Here is a 26,490-nt window from a genome sequence, read left to right on the forward strand (position 1 = left end):
CAATTCATGTATTTTATATTGGTGTATACTTTTATGACTCCTTCGTGGAATCGAAATAAAGTTATTTGAATGAATGATGGGTGTCAGATTTTTTGACAGAGGATCACTTCGTAATGCTTCTTTTTGGAATTTCCAGCAAAAGGGCTGGGTTGTGTTCTAAGTTGATTTCTCTGTGAATGTATGTAATCTTGTGGTAGAATAAGTTGGCAATATTAGATGCAGTGGTGCTGAGCTAGGAGTGTGTGGTTTCTCAATGGTAACAGTGCAGCATTTGATCATTCGGGGCACCTTGGATCAATTCTCAACTTTATTGATCTGTTTTCTAAATTACTTGGTATTAGTGGGGAGAATGTCTTTCTTTGTGAATTTGTCTTTGCAACTTCAGAGCCATTACTGTCTCTGGAGTTTGACGTTTTCACCTGATCTATATACCTTTCCGGGGAAGGACGTGAAATCACCATTCCATATCCTCTGTGCTCAGAGAGGTATCAATGGTAAGTGACCACAACTGTGTGTTCTCGTGCTATTGATCGGATGTCAACACCTCTTTGTTGCTCACCTTCCCCATTGGCTATATTGAGAGTGGCCTCGTAGGGAAAGTTTTTATTTTTAAATCAGTAAGGCAGCACCGGTCCCTTTAATGAACAAAGGCTGCTTAAAAAAAATCCAGTTTGGGAATGCGAAGCAGAGATGGAGGTCTGCTGTCTTTTGCAGCCCGCATCCCTGCATTTACAACCAATCACAGACCATCGCAAATTGTTACCTGCCTATATAATATTCATTTGATAAGCCTATTTTGCAACATCCTGCGAATGTATAGTTTGTGATATGACCTAATAGTGCATTCTCAAACCAGTCTGTGTGAGGCAAACTTTGCACCCTTGGTTTGCACATGGGAACAGTACATCAGGCCCGTTATTCGCTTCAGGGTGCTCTTCCCAGTTCTATTTGTAAGTAACTCATCCTGGCCATGTTGTTGTTGCTTTGCACCCTGAGATTTATAGTCCTGTAATAAAATCATGCTTGCCCAATCCAGAAGTGAAAGGAGAACATTTGACTGTATGGGCTTCTCACACATGGAAGGGAACTTGAGAGCGCTGTCACTGGGAAGTCGTGCTGGTGCCTTTATCAATATAACTCCAATGCCCTAATTTTTACCATTTACCCAGGACTTCACATGTCCATTGTAAGTGAGGTACTTTTCTATCAGCCAGTTAGAATCAAATATGATTAAACATGCTTGTGGGCTATTGTGAAATCTGCACACCCCACAAACAGATGACTCTGTCCATTAGACAAATTGTTTCCAGTGCTTGGCTTGCATTTAACAAGTCATTGCATTATGGTAAATGTAGTCATTTTTCAGTTTAAAGAAACCAATTGAGCAAAAACACCTGAAAATAAGGATTTGTAGACAGACGGTCCATGAATGGCAAAGTTGTTTCCAAGTGACATGGAGCCGCCTAATTAATCTAATTTAGGGCAGTGGTGTGGTGAGGGTGCAAAGGGCCCTCAGGCAAACAAGGGAAATGATCCTCCCTTGCCACGGTCCAGCAGTGAAATACAACCTTAATTCTGTCCCAGAAGGCTCCCCACACATCTGGGTTCTGGTGTCACTGCCAGGGCCGGACTGGCAATACCATGCATCGGGCGTTTCCCCGGGAGGCTGGAAGGTTGCAGCAGTGAGAGCTGGTTTTGTAGCTGTGCTGCAATACCAGCCCTCAGTAACAAAAGCAGCAAGCGTATCCAGCTCCCCCCTGCCTGGCAGAGGCTGGTCCAAGAGAATTGCCAGGGTGGTTATGGGTTCCCAGTCCGGCCCTGGTCACTGCACTTGCTGCACTAGCGATAGCTGCGCCCTGACTGGGGCGATGTGAATGGTCACAATTAGCGTCAAAGTATTGAATTGAAAGGCGTTTTATATTGCGTTACTTAGCCCAAAGGGCGTCAAGGCGCCTAATCCAAATACCTGTCTCTTGCCCGGTGAGAGCTTGCTAATAGGCCTCCCTAAAATACCAAGTTTTTAAGGCCTTTTTAAAGAGGTTTAAGGCCTTTTTAAAGTAGGCTCTCCAAGATCACGTTCACCGGAGGAGCTCCTTCCTCTGTTTTTTTAAATACCAATTCGGCAGCAGTGTGCTGGCTACGTGGTGTGTTTCGAGAGGGGAAGTGGTTTGTGGTGAGATACAGAATAGCATATGTGACTCATGCCTGACTGTAGAAAGAGGGAGGCCTGCTGTGCCACGCTGGAAAGAGGGCGTGTGCACAAGCCACCGACTAAAGGTGCAGCATTAAAAGGCACCTTGTTGTCAGTCCTGGACATTCGCCTTGTAAGTCAGTCAGCGTCTCTGCTTTATTGCCCTGTGGTGCCCAGGGCCGGTCTGAGAGCAAAAAACAGACCTGGTAATTCTTTCGAACCGGCCTGCTGTGGGGTGCTAGTGAGGAGCACTGCTGCTGCTTTTGTTACAGGGGCCAATATTTCAGCACTGCTGAAAAACCGACCCCCCAGTAACAAAAACAGCTCCCACCGCTCCAAAACCGGCTCCCACCCTCCCAGCCCACCGGGAAAATGCCTGGTGCCCACTATGGCCAGTCCAGCCCAGGCGGTGCCCATGTAGCATGGTAAAGTCTCCCCTTCCCCAGAAGAGGATCCAAACTGTGTACTACACATTCACCCTTTACAGAGACCAACCAAATCTTTTGGAGAGCTGATTTCACATGATGTCCTGGGTGAATGGTAAAAATAGCAGCATTAGAGTAATAAAGGATAAAGTACCCCCACCATACATTAAAAGGATATTGAAAGTCACGACTAGGTCCATAACCTTATAGAGGAACGAGGTTGAAGGCAGAATTCCTATATACGGTTATGGAATTCCGTGGTGACTTGCAGCATGCTTATCATGTACGTCAGTGAGTACTTTATCCCACATAACACTTGTTCACACAATCACCTTTCATACAAACCACTTAAAACCGTGGTGCGTTGCTCTTTCACATGAACGAGAGAGCATCTTTGGCAAGCATGGAGATTGAAAATAAAACCTCTAGTGCAAAATTAAACACATAAAAAATCTTTCAGATATTGGTGGCAAACAGATATTAGAAACAGAACAATACAAACCAGATGTTAAAAAAAAACTACAGTAGCTCGGAATGTGTACAAACATACGGAAAGATTCTGGCTTTTCCCTATCCAAGGAGTGCAAGCTATTTATATAGAGCAGAAGAAGGAAAAGCAACATTCTGTTTTCGTTGATTTTTACAGCTGCTTTAGTTATGTTCGGTGACTTGACCAGCAAGCTGAGCCCGGCCGCTGGCTCTGACATCACGCATTGTGACGTCAGAATTCGACCATAATAACTCATAATAGTCGAGTTCTGGCATCCTTCTTTTTGATTGGCGACTAGATGCGTTGCAAGTTGCCGATTATAAAGGAATAAGAGACTGCCATTTGTACAGGGATTACATAATTTTACATAAAGGTTGCTTTCCCTAGTGGGAATGCAATCTACAATGTGACCTGTGTACCAATGAATCACATCACAAATTGTACATTCATGTGGGTGGTAGGTCGCAAAATGACCTGCCTAATGAATATATGAAGGGGAGAGGATGTGGCGAAGCGACAGAACTGCCGACTCGGGAGCTGGGGATCTGGGTTTGAGTCTTGACATAAGCTCAATATCCTGTGATTCTCGGCAAATCACTCAATCTCCCTGTACCCATGGGCAGCACATGGATACCCTCACGGATGATAAGCCGCGCTATGTAAGTCTCCACATTTATTTATTGATAATTTGTGAATGATAAATTATGCAGATCACTATCTGCGGTGCTCTTTGATTGGCTGTAAATGCAGCGAAACAGGCTGCAATGGACAGCAGGCCTCCATCCCTGCATTTGGTCAGATGACATCCTATGTGCAACTGGTCACCTTTGCAGGCTCAGTGTGCTCTGCCCCAATTTTGTGAGGTAGGGAAGATCCTGAATTGACCTTCCTCTTCATCTCCACCCGGGTGCTCACAGCCCTGTCTTGTGGTCCCATAAGAGGGATCCACAGGCCGGCTAACTTTTCCCTTACCTGCAAGAGAGCGATCTGTCACTGCAGACTCCTTGAATCACCTATGGGCTTGGTAGACTCTGTGGGGTCGATTCACATAGGGTCTTCGTACTCGAGATGGAGGCCCACAGTCATGGCGGTGGCCCCGCACATATGGTGGGAGGCCCGCACATTTGGCGGGAGCTCCACAATGGGTAACTGCAGTACGGAGAACCTGTCATGATTTCGGGACCCCCGCCAAGACTACGGGGCCTCCGCCTTGAGTGCAGAAGTCCTCTGTGAATTGGACCCTTTGTGCGGCAAACATCTTAGCAACTTTTATTTATATATTTTTTATAAACAAAATACAACAGAGAAACATCATAACAAAGTAGGTAAGTATGTAAGTAGGAACCCCACTCAGCGTATTTTTTTTATAAAAATATAAATAAAAGTTGCTAGGATGGTTCCTGCACAAAGGGTCTAATTCACAAAGGACCTCCGCACTCGAGACCGAGGCCCCATAGTCATGGCGGGGGGGGGGGGGCACACTCATGGCGGGAGCTCAGCAGTGGCTAACTGCAGTATGGAGGACCTGCCATGAGTGCAGGACCTCTCCCACGACTAAGGGGCCCACCTCGAGTGCGGAGGTCGTTTGTGAATTGGACCCTTTGTGTGGCAACCATCTTAGCAACTTTTATTTACATTTGTATAAAAAAAAATACAGCAGATAAACATCATAACCAAGTAGATAAGTATGTAAGTAGGAACCCTACTGTCTGTGCAACAGGCAGCAGCCAGCATCTTTTCATGACCATCATTTTAGTGTGATATGCAGTTTGCCAGGAAATGTCCTTTCTCAAGGGTAAATGGGTCTTTAAGAACAGACTGATTTTTGTTGTTTGAGTGACAAATCTCCGCAGGCTGCAGAAACATAGGAACTTTGCTCTTCTTGCTCATGACCAACAGAGTAAGGTGACAAACTGTCTCCATCTCTGCTGGCCTGAGTGGCTACTCTGGTTGGCTGCAAAAGCTGTATGTGGTGGGGTAAGACTGTCCTAGGCAACAGTCCCCAATAGATTTCACCAAGAATCTTGTCTGCCCACCCGAGCCAAATCTCTCCTAACCCCCGAAAGAGGAACTGCAGAAATCTTTGAAACCCAGGGTGCTGAAGTTAGGCGCTCCAGCATGTGCAAACATAGGCGCGCAGCAGAAAAATAACCACTCTGATTTAGATTCCAGTGGTAATGGAAAATCCTGCAATTGTGGATAAAGTGCACAGACATGTGGTATTTGTAGTGTACAACTAACCAATAGGCAGCAGAAGTAATACATCTTCTGATGGTGGATTCTCTACTAGCTAAAAATCCACTGGCAGAATTACCCCTGCCACAACATCACTATGGTGTAGGTATTTCAGCTGGTGGATTGCTCAGAGGAAGGGCTGTGCAGCTCCAGCACAGCAGTCTGTGACGATCACAGAAAGATGCTCTAGAGAAGGCCTGGTTGAAGCAGGGCCGGCTCTGGGCTCATGGCGGCTCTGGGCAGGGAGCGTAGGTAGGGGGCCCCGGAAGAGGGGGTCCGGGCGGGGCGGAGTGCGGAGGCCAGTGAAGAGGGGGGAGGTCAGGGTGTTTGAAAGTGGAACAGAGCCGGAGGCTGCCAAATCCCTGCCACGCAAATATGTATCCATCCTCAGAGGATTATTATATTAAGGATATATATTGGCGTGGTGGCCCCTGGGGTTTGGTGGCCCTGTGCAGGTGCACAGCTTGCACATGCCTAAGGCCGCTGGTTGAAGGCCCTCACCATGGACCATGGACCATGAACCATGGACACAGGATGAAGAAATGGTTGTCTGTCAGCGTGCGTTCTTCTAAGCGCGCTATGGAAGCTGTATTTGGTGGTAGAAATGAAGGCACCTGAAGTAGGTGAGCATTTAATTCCGTATATGGGGCATCTGTAGGTGGTAGCCGGTTTGTTGTGTTGCATTATCCCTGCTCTGCCTGCATTATTAAAGGAAAGTCCAGATAGCACGGTCACAGCATTCAAGGAGTAGTCCTAGAAAACATAGGAAAAGATGTGGCCTAGTTGCTGAGCTGCCAACGTTTGGACTGCATACCTGGTCTCCAATCCCGGCTCCAGCACTTCACTGAACTCGTGTTATTCTCTGCAATTCACATAATCTCATAAAGCCTCAAAAGTGTAAATATGTGAAATGTTGTGCAATTTTGATAGTGTGAGATGTAAAAGATTCGTAATTCCAGTATGAAAAATCCACACTCGATGTACGCAATTTGGAACAATTGTTTCATAAGCCACCCAGTTCATGTACAGCACTCCCCTACTTCCCAGCTATTCTGCAAAATATCAGAACTAATACATTCGAAACAGAAGGATGGCCCAGCTGTTTGAGGCAAAGCAGCGTTAAAAAGTCACCCTAAAGCTAGGTTCGAACCCGGGCCAGGATTCAGTCAGCCTTTCATCCTTCAGAGGTCGATAAAATGTGTCCCAACTTTAGTGGGCAATGACTACTGTGGATACCTGAAATACGTAGAAACCTAAAATACGTAGAAACCTGCGTTAAGGTACAACGCGCTATATAAATAAATGGCAATGTTTTATATTTAGGGTGCTGCAAACCTCATTTCAGGTATTAGAAGAGCTGAGGTGCAGACCTGTGCTCTTTTGACACCCAAAACGAACAATTTTGGGTGATACGAGGGAGTGTGTGAGATGCACTTTTGAAATGCAGCGTGGTCCCCTGACATCTTTCCTTCTACTAAGTGTATGGTAGTTTGTGTTAAAATGGGGCTGGTGAAAGAAAGGTTCCCCCCTTATCTGATGAGGGTCTAAGGCCCATATTACATTAAAAGGATTAAGCCCTTTGATTTACATTTGATTGATTTGATTTGACCAAGATTTATAGAGTGCGACAAATTCCCGAAGGTGTGAAGGCGCTGTAGTCATGCTAGAGGGTGGGCGTACACTGCCTCACATCCCAGCACTCAGTTTACCCCGATGCATCATAATAAATGCAGTGCATGATATCACTTTCTTCAGTGTCAGGCTTTAGTTTTTCACCCTTGTTGGTGCAGCCAGTGCTGTGTATCTCTCTAGACACGTGTTTTAGGATAGTTGTCCTTCTTCAGTAGAGAGCAACACATTCTTTTTGGTGGTGCTGGAAATGCTGCCCAAAGACTTCTCAGGTCTCTGTACCACTCGCTGGGCTGTGAGGCAGTGTGCACCCACCCTCCTCCTGGCTGCACCAACAAGGGTGAAAAACTAAAGCCTGACATCGAAGAAAGAGTTATCATGCACTGCATTTATTATGATGCATCGGGGCAAACTGAGTGCTGGAGTGTGAGGCAGTGTGCGCCCACCCCCTCCTGTTTGAAAAGGCTCCTTGAGCTAATGAGCTAACGAGCTCTGGTTGATGCACCTGCGCCCAGTGAGTGGTTCAGAGACCTGAGAAGACTTTGGGCAGCATCTCCAGCACCCCCAAAAATAATGTGTTGCTCTCTACTGAAGAAGGACAATTCTCCTGAAAAACGTGTTTAGAGATACACCGCACTGGCTGCACCAACAAGGGTGAAAAACTAAAGCCTGACACAGAAGAAAATGTTATCATGCACTGCATTTACTATGATGCATCGGGGAAAACTGAGTGCTGGAGTGTGAGGCAATGTGCGCCCACCCGCCTGCTGTATTCACGCTAGTTCGATTCAGCCCAAAAGCAGCTTACACAATTTACAAAGAAGACTACATCTATATTTTTTTATGCAATGCCCTTATACAGAGTTAGTGGTAGAACACTCAGAGCCAGTAGCAAATCTATGAAACTACCTCCTCAGGCACCTTCAACTTATCAAAAGTAAAACCAATAAGAGGATAGTCGTAACAGAAAAATAACTTTAGGCACAGTGCAATTAAAAGTATTAAAAAACAACTAGAGCCCTCGGACAGCACGGAGACTACCAGCACGTCCACGCACACATGCTCCTTACATAGCTTCTCTATTGAACAACTACAGCGCTAACTTCACAATGTCTACCCTCTTTCAACCAGGAATTGGGTAGCCTCGACCTTTCTTCCGCATTGTGTAGGATTAAAGGAGTTTTTGAAAATATTCCCAATTTGAATGATGCTGATGTGGCAGGTGAGTATTTAAATGAGCTTGGGGTGTGCCTGAAAAAGTTAAATATTATTGGCTCGAGTCACATATTCATCTCTGGGACATGACATCTTGGAAACAGTCAGAGATTTACTCCTAGCAAGGTCTGAAATTAATCCCCTTTCAGGGCTGGTAGGGAACTAGCCACCTCCAAAATCCGATGCCGGAATAGGCTAAATATTTTCCCAGTGAAGAAATTAAAAGAAGTTAGCAAGTGCATTTTCACATCATACTTTTCCCCTTCAAGTAAAAATTAATGTATGGATGGAATTTTCAGAACTTTTCCAAAATTACTCCAGGAAAGCTGCACCTAGTGAAGGTTTGCCAGCAGGGCCGGACTGGCTGTAGTGAGCCCCAGCAGGGGCGGCCTTAGGCACGTGCAAGCTGTGCACGTGCACAGGGCCACCAAACCCCAGGGGCCACCACGCCAATATATATCCTTAATATAATAATCCTCTGAGGATGGGTACATATTTGCGTGGCGGCCCCTGGCAGGGATTTGGTGGCTCTGTTCCACTTCCAAACAGCCTGCACCCGCCCCCTTCACTGGCCTCCGTGCCTGGGTTCCTCGGGGGGCCCCCTACCTGTTCCTCCGGGGCCCCCTACCCACGCTCCCTGCCCAGGGTTGCCATGAGCCTAGAGCCGCCCCTGGCCCCAGGCATTTCCCCGGTGGGCTGCAAGGGTGGGGGTTGGTTTTGGTGTCCCTTGGGGGCCGTATTTGCTACTGGGGGGCTGCAATATCGGCCCCCTGATACAAATTCAGCCGAAACTGGCCCTAGCAAACAGCTCAGCAGCACCGCCCCCTCCTCCCCCGGGCACGGCCAAGCAGTTTGCCAGGGCCGGTTTCTGTTCCCAGTCTGGCCCTGTTTGCCAGTGTGCTGTGCAAAACTTTAGAGAATACAAAAAAGTAATACATCTTCACCTATGGGAGGTAGTGAATCCATGGGTTCTGATTAACATTTTTGTGAACTAGCCTCTCTCTGCTGACATTGATCAAGGAGAGAAAAAGAAAGGAGATTAGGTAATAGCGATAATAAGTCTCACCAACCGCTTGGGCATTTGGTCTCCAGTCTAATGAATACACTCAAGATCTTGTCATGCTGATGCGAAAAACCTGGAAATTGTAACCCTCTTTGTGAGTAGTCCTTGAAATGGGCTGGTAATTCCCCATCTTTGGAGGTACCAATACTCGGACTACGGGTAACTCCGGTGGCAGGATACATCCAACCTGTTACAAGTCTGGCCCTGAGAGTCCAAACTAAATGATGGGGAATTGGGTATCAGCAAGCACAGGGTGCATTTCAGTATTCAAACCCTCCCCTTCAATAAACCCACCCACCCTATCAGTTTGGCCCCTCTGTCAAATCTATTAGTTTGGGCTCCACTGGAGAGTCTCAGGAATACTGGAAGTGTTACAACCATCACATCTTCTATCCCCTGTATGGAAGTCCCTTCACTCATCGGTCATGAAAGACGGTGGGAACCGCATTTGGCTGCTAGTCATACCCCCCAACACATAGCAACATTTTCATAATGCCACTGGGGGAAGTTGTGTAGCTGACAGGGTAGATTGCTGAGAGGAACACTCGCTGCTGACCCATGTGGTGATATGAGGGTCACAAGTCTGAATCCGGGCAAAGGCAGACTCGGCTTCCATCTTTTCACGGTAGTATATTGAGAACCATAAATTGGGTAAAAGTAACATTTGTTATTCAAGACACTTTGAAGTCCAGTATGAAGTGTTACATAAAAACAAGCAATCATTGATATTAAATTATATCATATTATATTATATTATACTATATTATTTTATATTGTACTATACAATATTACACTATACTATACTATAGAATATTATATTATATTATATTATATTATATTTCACCCAAAAGTCCCAATTAACGAATATTTGGTATTATTTTAATAAAAAAAGACTCATCAATTTTTTGCCATGTAGTAATCATGAAAGGCATGCTGACACGATTTTGGCTAGCTTCCCTACAGACAGGGGCAAAGAGTGTCACAGCCAAGAATATTTGCTTGCTCAATAAATAGCGGTAGACAATAGACAGTAAAAGACTGAGTATGAGCAAACATTGTACTCAATGTTTCTAGGTTTAAGGTGCTCAGTTCTTACTATTTGTCTCGACTACACTACACATAAATATTGTGTCCTGAATATCATTCACAAAAATATTGTCCCATAATGATTCATAATAATAGAAAATCTACACCCAATAGGAGAATAACTTTTAAAAAGATGTTTATGACAAAATGCTTGTCACATAATGTTTTTGTGTATGATATTTTGATATACAACCACTGGCAGTATTGTCTTCCAGTCCCACCAGCAAAGGAATCACAAGCACTCAGAGCTTCTTCTTGAGTCACAGGTTGGCCACACTATCCGTTCCAACTTTAGAACATATAAATCTTGTGATGCAAAAGACTCCCCAATAGAGCAGGTTTGCATAGACCATGCTGGTCACCACTCAAATTATTAATTTTTTTAAATAGCTGGCTGGGTCCTGTTTGATTGGATCCATATTTGTAGCTCATGTATATGAATTCAGATCCAAAAAAGGTATGCCTCCGCCATTAAAAGGCTTCAGGTTCCTTTTCTAGGCAGAAAGAACAGAGAGATAAAGAAAATAATGTTTTTCTTTAAATATAACCATCACCCACTCTATAGTGGAGTGCTTCATCATCGGGTCCACCACAGCCCCTAAAATCCAGGGCGGGCTCAGCCGTATCTCAAGGAGCACTTGAACATAACCTGCTAGGGGACTTTAAAGATAAAAATACCTCACTTTGATGAAAAGTATCCCTTTATTCACAATTACGGTGGGTACAGATTAAAAAAGTATTAGGGGGATCATTAGGATATTATGTTCCTAAGACCCTCACTTAGCCGTCGACATGTTTCAGTCCCTATTTATGGCCTACAAGGGCCCGGGCTTTCATCAGGACATGAATGGGATGTTTGCCCCGATGTCAGCGCACTTTCACCAACAGTAAACACATGCAAACACAGTCAATTACATGCGAAGAGCATCTAAATTTGAATTACTCCTAGGTTGGGCAGGGCCGTGGTACCCATTTTCGGGTTACCACTCAGCCTCTCAGGAGGGTGGGGAAGCGTGCCCCTGTGGTCGCACAGTCGTCAAGGGTAGCATGCCTCTAAGCCACATCAGATTTGTGATTGCTATGGATGCAGGCTCGTAAAATGATTAGCTAATCAAATCCTGAGATTTTGCAAGGGTGTTGTGAAGGACGTCCAATCTGCTGTTGTGTTAAACAATATCTGCGGGCGCTGAGCTCGGAACGTGAAATATGCACTTTAAGGTCCGCGGCCACCTGTCCTGTTGCCAGGAAGCCTTTCAGAGTAACCTCATCCATACAGCTGCTGAGAGACACAGTCTACACAATGGCTGATGGATGCATGGTTCCCATTCTTTTCTGTCGAATAATAATAGAAACGCTGTCACTATTCCCAGTTGCCACCTCGAATGGCACATCCGATGGCTTGGTAGTTGGGGAGTCAGGTTCCAGGCCAGGTACCCAGATCACGGTTGCCTCTAGTAGTAGTAGTTGATTAAGACCGGCCGCGGGTAGCGGTGGAGGTGCGTGTGGAAAACACTGCAACACTGCAGCTGCTTTTGTTACAAGGGGCCGATATTGCCGATATTGCCGATATTGCAGCTATGCTGCAAAACTGGCCCCTGGTAACAAAAATGGCCCCCAGGGGTCCAAAACCGGTCCCCACGCTGGCTGCCAACCGGGGGAAAACCGGTACCCGCTACGACAAGTCCAGCCCTGCCTTCAGAGCAAGAAAGAACTGACTTTCCTTGACATGAGAATTTCATGCAGCCTTTAAGAAGAAGAAATGGAGGAGGCAAGAGGGCTTTATAGTTGCACAGAGGAATAAAAGAAAAGAGACAAAAAAACAAGCAACGTGGAAAGAAAGAAAGTTAGGGAAAAAGAAACCGAAACAATGAAAAACACATAAAGATAAAGCAGAGTTAGAAAGAAAGATAAAAACAAGTGAAGCAAAATGAATAGAAGAATGAAGAGAAAGTATAAACCAGGATGACAATAAAGAGAATGAAAACAAAAATGAAATAAATCAGTATAAACCAATAAAAAAACTGAAAAAAAGGCACATACAAGAAGGAAAAAATAGATAATAAAGCAGGGAATAACATGCCAGAAAAAGAACACGAAAACTAAAGAGAACATAATGAGACAGAGGAAGAAATGTAAGACAGACAAAACTAAAAAGAGGGTTCGGGGTATAGTGGGTAAGGAGAGTGATATTACAAAAATAGATAAAAACAAGAAGCAAACTGGATTGAATATGTTAGAAAATGGCACAAGCATAATAAATTAAATGAAACAATGGTTCAGGAAAAAATAGAAAGAAAGAAGGAAACATAAAGCAAAACTGTAACATATGGGCATAGTATAAACAGGAGAAATGTGTTTAAATAAACGGAAATAGGCAGAAACAGATCAATGACCATTATACCAAAGAGTGGGGATGCAAATCAGTCTGACCCTGTGCCTCATGGGAACAGTCCAGCCCGAACTGCCAAGCCATGTCTTCCATGGACCGTAAACAAGCATCCTGGGACCGGTTTCGGATTCATAATCCTCATCAGCCAGGCTATCTTGAATCCAGTGGCCAAGTGAGCAAGGGACTCACGTCTGAGCATACCCTGCCACACTCATCATAAGTATTGTTCTCTCTGTATAGTATTTCTTCCCCACTAGAGCACCTGCTAAACGGTCCATTTAATCAGAATGTGTCAAAAGTGTACCTCCTTCCAACTGTGTGCCTGCAGGCCCTCTGATAGCCAACCTGCGAAATCCATGTGGAGTAGACAATAATCACCTCCCTGCCCCTTGTATCTCTTCATTACTGAATCTCTGGATCACAGTGTGAGCATCCCTTTTTTGACTGGGTTGCAGAGGGCTTCCCGAACCCTGACAGAAGAAGCTGGAACATCTTATACCAAGGTCTTGACATTCAAACTGGGCGAGTCAGTGGGGTGACAACACACTCGTCAAAGTGTTTGCCCTCCCCTGCTCTGATTTTACCTCCTGCACCACCACCTCTTGGGTGGTCCCTCTCCACCCAACCTGACCCACCTCAAGCCCTGTCTTAGCCACACGTCCCTTCGCATTCTCCCCAGAACTCCTCCCTTGTTGCCAGGGCCGGCGTTAGCGCTGGTGGCACCTGGTGCGACAATACATTTTGGTGCCCCTTCAGACAAGGACCGCCTCATTGGATTCTCTCACTACCACCAGGCAAAAGTGCCCCTCATCTCTCCAATCATACATTATTGCTAAACACAGCTCCAACCCCTGAGGTCAGCGCCCAGTGTGGCTGCACCGGTCGCACTGCCCTAAAGGCGGCTCTGCTTGTTGCCACTGTTTCTCGGTCTGTTTGGTGGAGGTCAGTAGCATGGCCATCATAATGGTCTCCACCCGAATCAAGTCATCATCAGGTAAAGAGGGGCCTGGCAGAAGAAGAACTCTTGTTAGTTTCCTTGTTTCAACCTCTTTGGAAGACACTCTGCACCGTAGAGAGGAAGATGCATATATCCTCTCAGCCACCAGGTGTGCACCAGCTCGGACCAGCAGTGCAAACAGCTGACACATTCTGATCTGGTACTCAGTGCAAAGACTCTGATCCCGCTCCTGGTGGGGGAGGGGAGCTATGTCACCAGCCTCGTACTACTGCTGCTGCCCCTACTCTGTTCTCCTTCTCCTTCGTCCCAGAATCTACCCATGCAAGGCAGTTGCTTGGGTAGCACTCTCTGGTGCCGGTTTCGACGATTAGTTACTTCATTCTCACTCTCCCTCTGTGCTGTAGTAGTGGTCTGCGCTGCCTTGGGTTCAAGTGATACAAAAGAGGATGATGGACGGAGCGTTTGAGCAAATCAAACACTCACCCCCAGTCAACTGATCTGGGTTTAATCCATCACCATTCTTTAGCCCACTCAGCCACCCCATTTCAGACATGGCTATATGCAAATCAGTCTGACCCTGTGCCTCATGGGAACAGTCCAGCCCGAACTGCCAAGCCATGTCTTCCATGGATCGGAAACAAGCATCCTGGGACCGGTTTCGGATTCATAATCCTCATCAGCCAGGCTATCTTGAATCCAGTGGCCAAGTGAGCAAGGGACTCACGTCTGAGCATACCCTGCCACACTTAGGGCGAACAAAGCGATACAAAAGAGGATGATGTACGGAGCGTTTGAGCAAATCAAACACTCACCCCCAGTCAACTGATCTGGGTTTAATCCATCACCATTCTTTAGCCCACTCAGCCACCCCATTTCAGACATGGCTATATGCAAATCAGTCTGACCCTATGCCTCATTGGAACAGTCCAGCCCGAACTGCCAAGCCATGTCTTCCATGGACCGGAAACAAGCATCCTGGGACCGGTTTCGGATTCATAATCCTCATCAGCCAGGCTATCTTGAATCCAGTGGCCAAGTGAGCAAGGGACTCACGTCTGAGCATACCCTGCCACACTTAGGGCGAACAAAGCGATACAAAAGAGGATGATGGACGGAGCATTTGAGCAAATCAAACACTCACCCCCAGTCAACTGATCTGGGTTTAATCCATCACCATTCTTTAGCCCACTCAGCCACCCCATTTCAGACATGGCAAATCAAGTTGTAACGACTTGCGTTGTAAAACTTGCGTCGTAAAGGCATGCGTTGTAAAAGCATGCATTGAAACGTCATACATCCATTGAGGTCACATGGGCAAATAGCCTTTTTACAAGTGTAAAACCTCCTTTTCAATTTGCAAAAGCTGTTTTTTTTAAACTCCTCAAAAGATTCACTCACTCAAAGATTTTCTGTGAGTTATTTACTTAAGGGTGTGAGCGAGGGGTTGAAGGATGGAAATGCTCTGGATGTTTATGTATGGCAACCAGTGTTATTTTAAGGTTTTTTGGGGCCCTGGGCAAGACATATTTTGCGGGCCCCTGTTTGGATGACGTTAAAGTTTATTACACATCTTCTGCTAATTCAAGCTCACATGAAGCCAGACAATATTGTTTTGTGATTGGGGCACACAAAAACACCTGAAATATGTCTTGGCCGGTGTCCCAAAATTCCTTAGAATGACCTTGGATAGGTAGAGAAAGAGTTGAGAAATAGAGATAAGCATTTAGCACGAGAGTGGTTTACAGTTACGGGTGATTGTGCGCTTTACAAATGTGGACTTTACAGTAAGGAAATAGAGATGACAGAAAGATCCATTTCCCGGGGCCCTTTGGAAGGCGGGCCCTGGGCAATAGGCTCCTTTGCCCATGCCTTAAAATTTCTCTTTTTTTTTACTTATTCCACCTCTTTGAAAGAATCAGAGATTTAGTTCTCTCTACAACAAATGTAAATTTGCTTCCTTGTGGGACTGCAGCACTTCCCAAATTAGTAGGTGTTTAGGGAAAGGCATTTTGCATTGGGGAACAATTTTGTCTGTGTGGAAGAAAATTTTTAAAAGGTTTGCATGTGCATTTGCACTTCCTTAGTCACCTTCGGATATGCATATATAAATATATTTACACATTCTAAAAAGGAACTGACAAACAGGTTTTAGGACTATTTGGGGGTTTTAGGGGCACTATTGGGAACTTTTGTGAATTCCTAAAGTCGGAAATGCATACCCATGTGAAGTAGTAAATCCGTGAGTGCAGATTTCTCAATTATTTTAAGAACCCAATCGACACTGGGGTCTTGTATGTGTCGCCTTGCACAAAATGATCTTGTGCAAAAACTCTGAAATCCCCAGTATGCAGGAAGTAGCAGGCTATTTTAGGGGTGCTTGAAAGGAACCCGAGGTATGATAACCTCTGATTAAGACACTGGTACTGAAAATACAGTGGTTGAAGAGGATACGGATAAGAGGTCTAATCTATAAAATTGCACCTCTGTTATAAATCGATTTGGTAAAGCCAAAAGCCAAAAGCCAAAAGCCAAAAGGGGCACATCCATCATCCATAACTATTGTGGTGTCAATGTGGGTTCCAAAATATATTCTCTTTTTAAGTTCCTATCACTATCTGTTCCAGTCTGGATCTAGCTATAGCAGCATCTACCTAATCCGCAGAACTACAAACTCCTTTCATGTGTAGCACTATCAGGGGGCTGCGTCTCTAAGCATGGCGGTACCTACTCCAGTACAGTCTCTAACTAGGTTGAGCAGTGTCTTCTGTCCCCACTGGACCAAAATCTGTTTCTAGAGATGAGTGTATCTGGCTGTTCCACAGGTCTGGGTGCTCGCTACCCAAAGCATTATATACTATTGTATGCAGGGCACAAGTCCTAAAAAAAGAAGTGGGGGGACGCTGTCACCGGAAGTGACGTCACAAAAGGTCCCAGAGAGGCCAAAGAGTGAAGTCCTGCTGTTTGTGAGGGGGGACGTCATCCCCCCGGTAAAATAAGTGGGGGGACGCCGTCCACCCACGTGGTACCCCGACTCGAGTCCTGATTGTATGGTTCCATGGTGCTGTAGTCCTTATTTAAGCACAACAGTGTATGCGGGCTACGTAAAGCAAAAATTTTGGTCTGGCCATAGCAGTATCTGTAGGTTTCACAGGTCTGTAATCTTTATCTGGGTCTAATGGGGCTCTAAGATCCATCCACCACTAGCAGGACCCCAGATAATGCAGCTTGATTCACCCTAGTATATGAACATGGATGTCACTGGCCATAGCAGTTTCCACGGGGTTCCATGGGGTTATCATCGCTACAGCAGTAGCGGTATCGCGGTTCCACAATGCTATAATCTTAATTTAGCCATGACAATAGGAGAATGTCCCCATGATTGTAAGTTGTAGGCAACCTATATCTGTCTGTTCCCTGAGGATAAGATCTTTAGCCAATCCGGCCAGGTGGTTATTTTTAGGTCTGGGTATTGGATCTTAATTAAATATATATAATATACTTACTTACAACGGATTTCAGTCAGCTCTCATCATCCAGTTCTAGATCAGTCTGTTGTTCAAATTGTGTGTTCCGCCCAACACAGCACACAGCAAGGGTCACAGGGTCAGCTCACCTCAGCCTTTGGCCTAGCTCGATTTGAGTGACGCGATCTGTTCTTGCTCGTGCGCACTTATACCCATAAAGTTGTCCACTTGAGCAGTTTTACGACATATAAATATTGGCAAAGCTCAATGTTGGCAGCCAATTCCAGACCTATTGGCTTTGCCAATGATTGTTATTAATATGAGAGAAGGGGGACAAACATAGGAAGGGCAGATACATTGGTTGCAAAGCGCTGATCTTTAGGAATGCTAAAGCGACACTGTAGAAAGGTTCATCTATAATCGTCAATTGATTCATAGATGTACTTGGCAGGGTGATGAAAATGCAACAAAAGAGGCGAGAGAAGCAAAGGAGTGAAACCAGGTGCAAGGGAAGTGGCATCTGTAAGTGGTGGTGTTCTGATGACGCAAGCAGCTTTGAGTAGGAGGAATCTGACCGTGTCAAGTGGGCGCGATGAATATCGACTGAGGTGAGTAGGAGGAATGTTTGTACACTGCTGTGGAGAGGAGAGAGTGAACGCCCACTTCTTTGAGGAGGGGGACTGAACTCTCGGGGAGCAGGGTACCAACACTGCAGACTCCTCTGAGAAGGAGAGAGGTTGGTGCACTGCTGGCTTGAAGGAATGCTCACACCTGAGCGTAGGATGACCACAGACCTCAGTAGGAGGACTGTACAGGGCTGTGAGTAGGAGTGGTGTGTAGAGAGTGCAGTTAGCAGGATGGAGGTACAATGTTGTGAGGAGGAACTGTAGTACACTGCTGTGGGGAGGAGGAGGGTGCAGGGCTGTCAGTAAGAGCAGGAGCTGTACTCAAAAGCAGAAATAATCTATAAAGCTTTGAGTAGAAGGAATGGGTGCACACTGTGGTGAGCGAGATGAATGTACACTGCTGTGAGGAGGAAGGAAGTCTGTTAACTGCTCTGAGTAGGCTGAATGTACACTCCTTTGAGCAGAAAGTGTTTGAGCACAGTCCTTTGAGTAAGACAAATAAACATGTGTGAACATTGTAAATGTTTGTACATGACTGTGAGCAAGATGCATACCCCCTGATGGGCGGATAGGAGATGTGAACATGTACAGGAACATGCTGCAGTCAGGAGGGTGAATGTACCTGGCTTTCAGAGGGAGAAGTGTGTGCACACTGAATGTGTGCACACTGGTGAGTGAGATGAATGTACATGGCTTTCGGAGAGAGAAATGTGTGCACACTGTGGTGAGTGAGATGAGTGTACATGGCTTTCGGAGAGAGAAATGTGTGCACACCGTGGTGAGTGAGATGAATGTACCTGGCTTTCAGAGGGAGAAATGTGTGCACACTGTGGTGAGTGAGATGAGTGTACATGGCTTTCGGAGAGAGAAATGTGTGCACACCGTGGTGAGTGAGATGAATGTACCTGGCTTTCAGAGGGAGAAATGTGTGCACACTGTGGTGAGTGAGATGAGTGTACATGGCTTTCGGAGAGAGAAATGTGTGCACACTGTGGTGAGTGAGATGAATGTACATGGCTTTCAGAGGGAGAAATGTGTGCACACTGTGGTGAGTGAGATGAGTGTACATGGCTTTCAGAGGGAGAAATGTGTTCACACCGTGGTGGATATGATGAATGTGCCCTGCCCTGAGTGACATGGGAGTAGGCTGCTACTGCTAGGAATGTTTGCACATTATTGTGACTCGGCTCAAGGTGGACAGGTTTGAGTGAGTGGAATGACTGATACAAATTCAGCCTGAAAGCACACAGCTATGATCAGGGTCCACCTGTCGGTGGACATGGACAGCATCCCAGGGAGCATGCATGGTGGTGTTTGTTGGCGAGTGAAGTCTGGATGTGAGCTTACGCAGAGTACGTACATCAGCTGCCTTCTTCTCCGCCACCTCCAGCTTCTCCTGGGCATCCTTCAGGGCCTCCGAATACTTGTCCAGCTCATCCTCCGTCCCCTTCAACCTCTTCTGCATGGACGCCAACTCATCCTCCAGCTGCAAACACAAGTGACAGAGGAGAGGGTGAAGATGGGGCAGCAAATGGCACGGAAAGATGACCAGCAGCAACATACTAAAGGCAGGAAGAGATTCCACCAGGAAAACAGAAGATGACATAAGGAAACCCCTCAATCAAATTGCACAGAGGGGAATGAGGATATTGTATGAGCAAAGTAACAGATGATAATGGTGACTTCTAACCACTAAAGTAGGCCTAGGAAAGATAGGGGTGACTTCTAACCACTAAAGTCCTCCTAGGAAAGAGGATGGCACATTAAAAAAATCAGAAGGAAGGATTACAGCGTACAAGCAAAATTCTCAAAGGAAAGTAAGACTTTTCTCCAGCAAATACAGACAGTACAGAAAAACTTCTTACCAGAGAAAAAATGCAAATAGAAAGAACACATCTCAACTAGAGGAAAAATACAGCTGAAACTGGGTATATACTATAAGCAAAAGAGCAAACGAAAGAGAGGCAGTGTGTCAGTGGAAGGGCGACATACCACTGCAGAACAATCAGAGGGTAAAAAGACATCTCACCAGCAGTTTGCCAGATGAATTAAAGGCTTACAATAACAAAACAGAGCCAGTAGAAGAGCCACACCAATTACAAAATGCAAAGATATGGGGAGGTCCTCTCACCTGAAAAACACTAATATCAGATCGCGTATTCAACCAGCAAAATACCAATGAAAGGAAGAATCAAAATTCAAAAAGCAAAGGGACACGTTCCCCCAACAATATACTAGAGGATGGAAGGACATACTACCTGAAAAGTACTTAGTGCAAATGTCACCAACATAGTACAATAGGAAATTAGAGCATCCCAGCAGCAAAATACCAGGTAAACAAATCACATGGTGCTAGCAAAATAGTATAGGTGGAGTCTGAATGACATCTCATCAAGAAAACGTGGGGCAGTGAGAACATCCAACCAGTAAAATACATGAGGAAAAAGATAACAACAGTTAACCATCAAAAAACAGAGAAACAACAGAGTGGTTTGTTGTGGAAAGCCCCTAGCAAAATACCAGAGTGCAAGAGAACAGCTCACTTGTAAATTCCAAAGGTAAGAAAGACCCTACATTATGAAAAGAGAAAGGAGAACACCTAACAAGCAATACCCCACGAGGAAACAAAGACAAAGTACCCTACAAATACAATCACCCTACTAACAATATACCTATGGGAAAGTAGGCCAGTCCACTAGTAAAAGACAGAGTAAAAAGGAGACCATCTCACTAATAAAATCCCAAAGAGAAAGAGACATGGCACTACCAAGGTATATGGAATGAATAGGACATCTGACAAAACAGTAAGTGGAAAGAAGATGATTCTTACAACAAAATATACATAGCAACAGGATGTGCGTTGGGATATCAGCAACAAAAATATTGTCCACAGAAAAAATAGGAGGTATTTATTCCACCTGTAAAATATCAGAAAATGTAGAACAAGCTACCATCAAATATCTAAAGGAAAACAGAATATTAATCAATAATTAAATTTATAAAGCACCTACTATCCATAGGTCTTGTGCTGCAGGGCTATCACAAACAAAACAGAGCAATTAAAGGAGAAAACCTCACCGACCAAATACCAAAGCAAATGAAGTTATACTATCAGCAAATTATCAGAAGGCCAAAGACTTTCAAATAGCAAAATGCCAGGACAAAGAAACACACCTGTTCTACAAAATACCAGAGGGAAGGGGGACACCCACCAGTTTAATAGAAAAAGAAAAGGAGGCCTCCCAACAGCAAGATACACTGGGCAAAAAAAGAGCAACACTACAGTAAATTAAAGAGAGGTTAATGAAAACATCCATTAGGCAAAAAAATAAAATAATAAACATCCATGCAGCAAAAATATGAAGGTAAAAAGCATACAGTGGCAGAAAACCATCAGAGAAAGAAAGATGTATAATAACATGAGAAAAAACAAGCATTTACAATGCAACGGTCTCGGCATTGCAAAAGTTAGAGCTATTAGCATTGTACATGACATGATTAATTTAACACGTGAATGTCGAAAAAATTTTAGGCAATGAGCTGTCCTTAGCCCCAGGTGTATGGTATGTGGGAGAATGCACTGAACTGCCCGCAACACATATCATTTGTTTGTTTTTGTATTTTGTTCCTCGTGTATCACTATTGGTCCTTTTGTGAAGCGCTATAAAATTGCATAAATAAATAACGAAGACGGAAATGTACGCACCCACCGGAAGTCAGGCAATGTCGCCTGTGACGGGGGCGGGGCCGCGTCAGGACCGGAAGAGGAGGCATGCGTATCGCGGCCCGGGGCTCCTGTGAGCAGTGGAGAACCCCGGGCCCGCCAGCAGGAGGTTAGGCGACTGTTGCGGGGCTCCCTTGACCAAGAGGGAGCCCCGTGAAAGGAGCTGGCAAGAGCTGCAGCGGCGGAGTCCCCCGAGATTGCCCCGGTAAGTTAGAAAGGGCTGGGGGGTGCGGTGTGCGGGGTGCGGGGGGGGCGAGGGAGGCAGCACTCGTGTGTCTGTGTGCGTGCGCGTGTGTATGTGTGTGGGGGAGGCTGTATGTGCGTGCGTGCGTGCGTGCGTGCGTGCATGGGCGCTTCTGTGTGTGTGTGTGAGAGAATGCAGCGAGCGTTCGCGTGCGCGTGCTCGTTTGAAATCGCCTCCAAGGCGATGCGCGCGGCCAGGAGTGTCTCCTGGAAAGGAGACACGGCCACAATAGGTTGTCGGCGGACACGCGCTTCCGCGCGTTCAGCCGAGACCTAATAAGGGTCTCTCAGTAGAAAGTAAAGTTAAGATGGTCTGGGCTACATGATATGCTCCCCGATAGTATTTATTTGGGGTGTGGGAGGTTCCAATGGCTCGCACTCCATGACCTTCTCTCTGATGGAACCTCTTATAGGCCTTTCTAAGGTTCCTATCTGGGAGTGTGAGAGGTCTAAAGATTTGTACTCCATTATCTGTTCTCCGATAGGACCCAGCCGGTGGTCTCAGAGCATCAACACCTGATGGCCAGCTCTCGGGTGACACCATGGCAATGTTCCGTAGTCCACCCTGTCTGTCGGCTCCTCCAGCTCTGACCTCTGAGGTGCCACCTGACAGTGTGAGGTGTGAATCGATATAATCTATATAACCCTTCCAATCCATTCAGTGTCTCAAGCTTGGTTTGTATGTTCTTGGAGAAAGCTCTGCTGTAAAGTGTTGCTTGTTTCACATTGAGAGCTACCTGTGGTGTCTGATGTCGCCTTATGCCTTCTGCTGGATTGCTCACTTGCCTAAAGATTGGGAGGCTTGTTCCATCAGAAGTTCTGAAAAATAGTGCTACGTTCTTAGTTTTATTCTGTGAGCGATATATCTCCGTTATCCAAGAACAGGATTTTATGTTGTGATGAAGATCTCATCTGTCCAAGGTGCAAGGTTTATGACTTGAGGGGTAACTCAGCTTTGAAAACCCCGAGTTTTCAATTCAAGCAATAGCTAGCTCTGTTATCTAAGGCCTTCATTTTATGTTATGAGGTGCCTCTCAGCTGATGATCTGACAGAGAGCTGAAATGACACAATATCCGGTGTGTAGATTTTGAGGCTCTGCTACCACTCCTTGGGCTAAGGCTGGAGTAAATGTGGGCGAGTTAGTGCTGCAGGTTTGTGCACATGTGGCACAGCCTGGTGTACATCCACGCTGTTTATCATCTGTGTTGGGCACTCCGAAAGATAGCTTGGCTGTCTTTCATTCCTTTGTACTTTCTGAGGGATGACTCAGTCCGCTAAGACTTGAGCTTCATGATGTGGGTAAAAGGCTGGCTTTGCTGTTCAAGGTCCCCTGCCCACGGCCTAGGCTGTACATTGTGAAAGATGAATGCTGTCTAATGCCCTCTGGGAAGCAAGGCCCATCAAGGTCAGCGCGGCCTGCCAGGCCTCGCCGCAGGGGGCCGCCAAGGCACGCGCGCAGCTCTAATAAGAGGATTTGCTCTGATCCAGCAGGTTTCCCAATAAGGCCACAAAATGCTATATAAATCCCACATTAGGGTAATTAGACTCAGCTGTCTGAGGGATCCAGAGGGCGAGGGAACGTACCCTTAACCCTTCCTTCTCTCCTCGTTGCCCACACCGCCTGCCTTCCGTTTGGCATTGCGTCTTGCTCTCTCGTGCCCTTGTTTCTCTAGCCCCGTCATGCCGTGCACCCTTTGAGGCTTTCCTCGTCCCTTCTCACCTCGAGCCCTGCCCCAGCGGACTTTTCTTTATCTCTTGTACACTCTGTCGTTCCTCTCTCTGTCCTTTCCACAAGTCACTCCTTGCCCGTGTGGGCCCCGTCTCTCTCCATTTATTCCTCACCTTTCCTCTCCCCCGCTTGTTCTTTGACATTCTCCGTCACTCCTGTCCCAGTCTCCTGCCCTCCCCCCCCCCTCGCTGTCCCTTCATCACTTGACATCTTTCCCCCTCTGTCCCTTTCCGCCTGGCCTCACCTCTTCCCCTCTCGGTCCCGACTTTAGTGCTCTGTTTCCCCCTCTCCGTCCCTCCTTCACCTCAGCTCTCGCCCCGTCCATCCCTTCCGCTCCTTCCTCGCCTCAGTCCTTGCCCCCCTCTCCTAGCCTCTTAGCATCACATCCTGACCTCGCAGCACGCGCCCTGGGCCACCACCTGGGACTTTCCTCTCCTCCTGAGGCTTGCCCCATCAGTTACCTTAGTTCAACCCCATCCTTTCTTACCCTCTTCTCCTGTCGTGCCCTTTGTCTCCCAGACGTCACTGTTGGGTTCTAGCCCCCCCGATCTTGCCTCCCATTGGGTACCCTCTTCTCACACCTCCTAATCTCTTTACTCAATGAATGCCCACGTGACTTGTTCTTTAGATTTTCCACCCTCGTGTCCCTCCCTTTCCCATTTCTTAATCGTTGTCCTGTTCTCTTGCCTCTTAGATTCTGCCTTACATTACTTCTCTTCATCCTCCACACCCTTGGACTCTTGGTCATTCAAGCCTGGCCTCTCCTTGCCCTCTCCTCACCTCTTGTCCTCCCTCCCCCGTCCTCTTACCTGTTATGCCCGCCTCCCTCTGGCATCCATCATTCTCTTACCTGCCTCTGCTACTCATTTCTTGCTCCTTGTTCCTCACATCCCCTGCTCCTTCACGAGGCCCACCATCTCATGTACGACCTTCAATGACCTTCAGCCTCTGCTAACCTCTCATGTATCCCCATATGCAGTATCGTTTTTGGCTACTGGTCATGCCTGTCCTACACTTGTGTAGCCACCAGATTCAAGCTAGCCTGGCTGATGAGGGGCGTTGCCCCGAAACGGGTCCCAGGATGCTTGTTTCTGGTCCAGAGAGGACTCTTGGTCATTCAAGCCTGGCCACTCCTTGCCCTCTCCTCACCTCTTGTCCTCCCCCCTGTCCTCTTACCTCTTATGCCCGCCTCCCTCTGGCCTCCCTCATTCTCTTGCCTGCCTCTGCTACTCATTCCTTGCTCCTCGTTTCTGGCTTCCCGTGTTCCCTCACTAAGCCCACCATCTCATGTACGACCTTCAATGACCTTCCAGGATGCTTGTTTCTGGTCCAGAGAGGATCTGGCCTGGCAGTTCGGGCTGGACTGTTCCCATGAGGCACAGGGGAGTCAAGACTGATTTGCATATGGCCAGGTCTAAACTGGAATGGCATGGCGTGCAAAAAAAGATAGATTTAACCCAGATCTGTGACTGGGGGGTGAATGTTTGATTAATTCAACATTCCGTTCATCATCTGTTCTTTTTGCATTTGTCCTACACTTGTGTGTCCTTACGTGTGGCCTCCCTTGCCCCCTCACACCTAGATTCCATGGTCTCTCCTTAAACCCGGCCTCCCTTGCCCCATAGTGTTCCTGTTCTCGGTTGGCCTTTCTTGGTCCCCTCACACACAGCCTGTCCTTGCCTCCTCCCCGCTTCCCACCTGCTTGGACTTCTCCTCCACACCCTTCTGCTCCGCCTCGGCCTGCTCAGCCCGGTCCAGCGCGTTCTCCTTGTCCAGCTTCAACATCTGCATCTTCTTCTTGATGGCCTCCATGGTTGGGTCTTGGGTTGGCGCTTGGTGGTAGGGTTCACCGGGCTCGAGGGTTGCTGGGTGATTGGCTCACGAGTCACTGCAAGGTGCTTGCTGGTTGGATTCCACACTGGTGGGGACAATGACCAGGCCCTGCGTGGCTTGTCGCTGCTCTCTGCGGCAGGATCCCAGTGGAGGTGTCAGCCCTACCCTCCTCCTGGGCTGGAGAGAACAGTAGATAGCACTCGCGCAGCCTTCAGCCCTTGGCAGCCGGTCACTTATACCCCCTCATCAGCTGACCAGGTGCACCTGCCCATTGTGGGCCGGTCCAGCCCCCCACCCTCTCTCTCTGGGCCCCCACCCATCCATTGTTCACTCTCTGGCAATGGAGGACGCCAACTGCCACTTTCAGTGACAGTGCCATATTTGGGCCCTCGGGGGACAACTGGCAGCTGGTTATAGAAAGCAATGTCCCCGGATTGCTGAGGTGCTGCTGGCTGTGGGGCCTTGGCGTGCGGCCATTTTATTCTTGTTGAGCTTTTGTTTCAGTGAGGGCTCATCTTGCAGCCCCCGCTCTCCTCACGCCCTTTAAATAAACCATTTACAGGAGGCGTGAAGTACGATGCAACGGGATCTCGCAGTGAAGAGCGATTTAAGAGCAGGATGATGAGAGCTCCCTCTGAATCTGCGTCACGTCAGCCATTTTACCTCAGAGAGGGAGTAATAAAGTTCATAGCTCACAGCATAAAGTAGTTATATAAATGACACACAACTGGTCGGTTCACCGCTATAGGTTTCATACAAAGGTGAATAAGGTATGGGAAGTGCGACTTGATTTTGAAAAACAAAAAAACAGGACTTCGCACAAACATAGAAGTAGGACTAACATTTTGACAAGACCAAGGGACCAAGAATTGACTTAATTGACAGCGCTCACCAACATAGAAAATGCAGCCAGTGCGGCACTATGAGGAATTAATTGCAATTATTTACACACCGCATCGTCTGCGTAACGAAATTACTTTCTGCTATGGGCTGTTAACTGATTCTGCACCGGAATACATGGGAACTTGCCCCTATTGTGTTCATTTGATATAGCCCTCTGCAAAAGCTGTGACACATGCTAAATTGACCGCAATTAACAGGGATAGATGATAAAAACCAGGGACAGTCCCTGATAATCTACCCTAGACATGGATTTCTATGCCAGAAGGCCGAACACGTGACATAGTTA

General features: G+C 46.6%; 1 protein-coding gene across 4 annotated transcripts in view; it reads right to left on the minus strand.

Moving 5' to 3' along the window:
• TPM3 (tropomyosin 3) overlaps nucleotides 1–25,308 on the minus strand; it is a 99,612-nt gene extending 74,304 nt beyond the window's left edge. For all 4 annotated transcript variants that reach the window (XM_078669903.1, XM_078669901.1, XM_078669905.1 and 1 more), the window contains exons 1-2: nucleotides 25,167–25,308; nucleotides 19,132–19,257 (exon numbers count right to left, since the gene is read on the minus strand). In XM_078669903.1, the coding sequence (XP_078526029.1) occupies nucleotides 19,132–19,257; nucleotides 25,167–25,280 (240 nt within the window). In that variant the 5' untranslated portion in view covers nucleotides 25,281–25,308. The remainder of the gene's footprint in view (nucleotides 1–19,131; nucleotides 19,258–25,166) is intronic.
• Between the last annotated feature and the right edge of the window lie 1,182 nt (nucleotides 25,309–26,490).

This window comes from Lissotriton helveticus, chromosome 12 (genome assembly GCF_964261635.1).
Source record: "Lissotriton helveticus chromosome 12, aLisHel1.1, whole genome shotgun sequence".
Classification (NCBI taxonomy): Eukaryota; Metazoa; Chordata; class Amphibia; order Caudata; family Salamandridae; genus Lissotriton; species Lissotriton helveticus.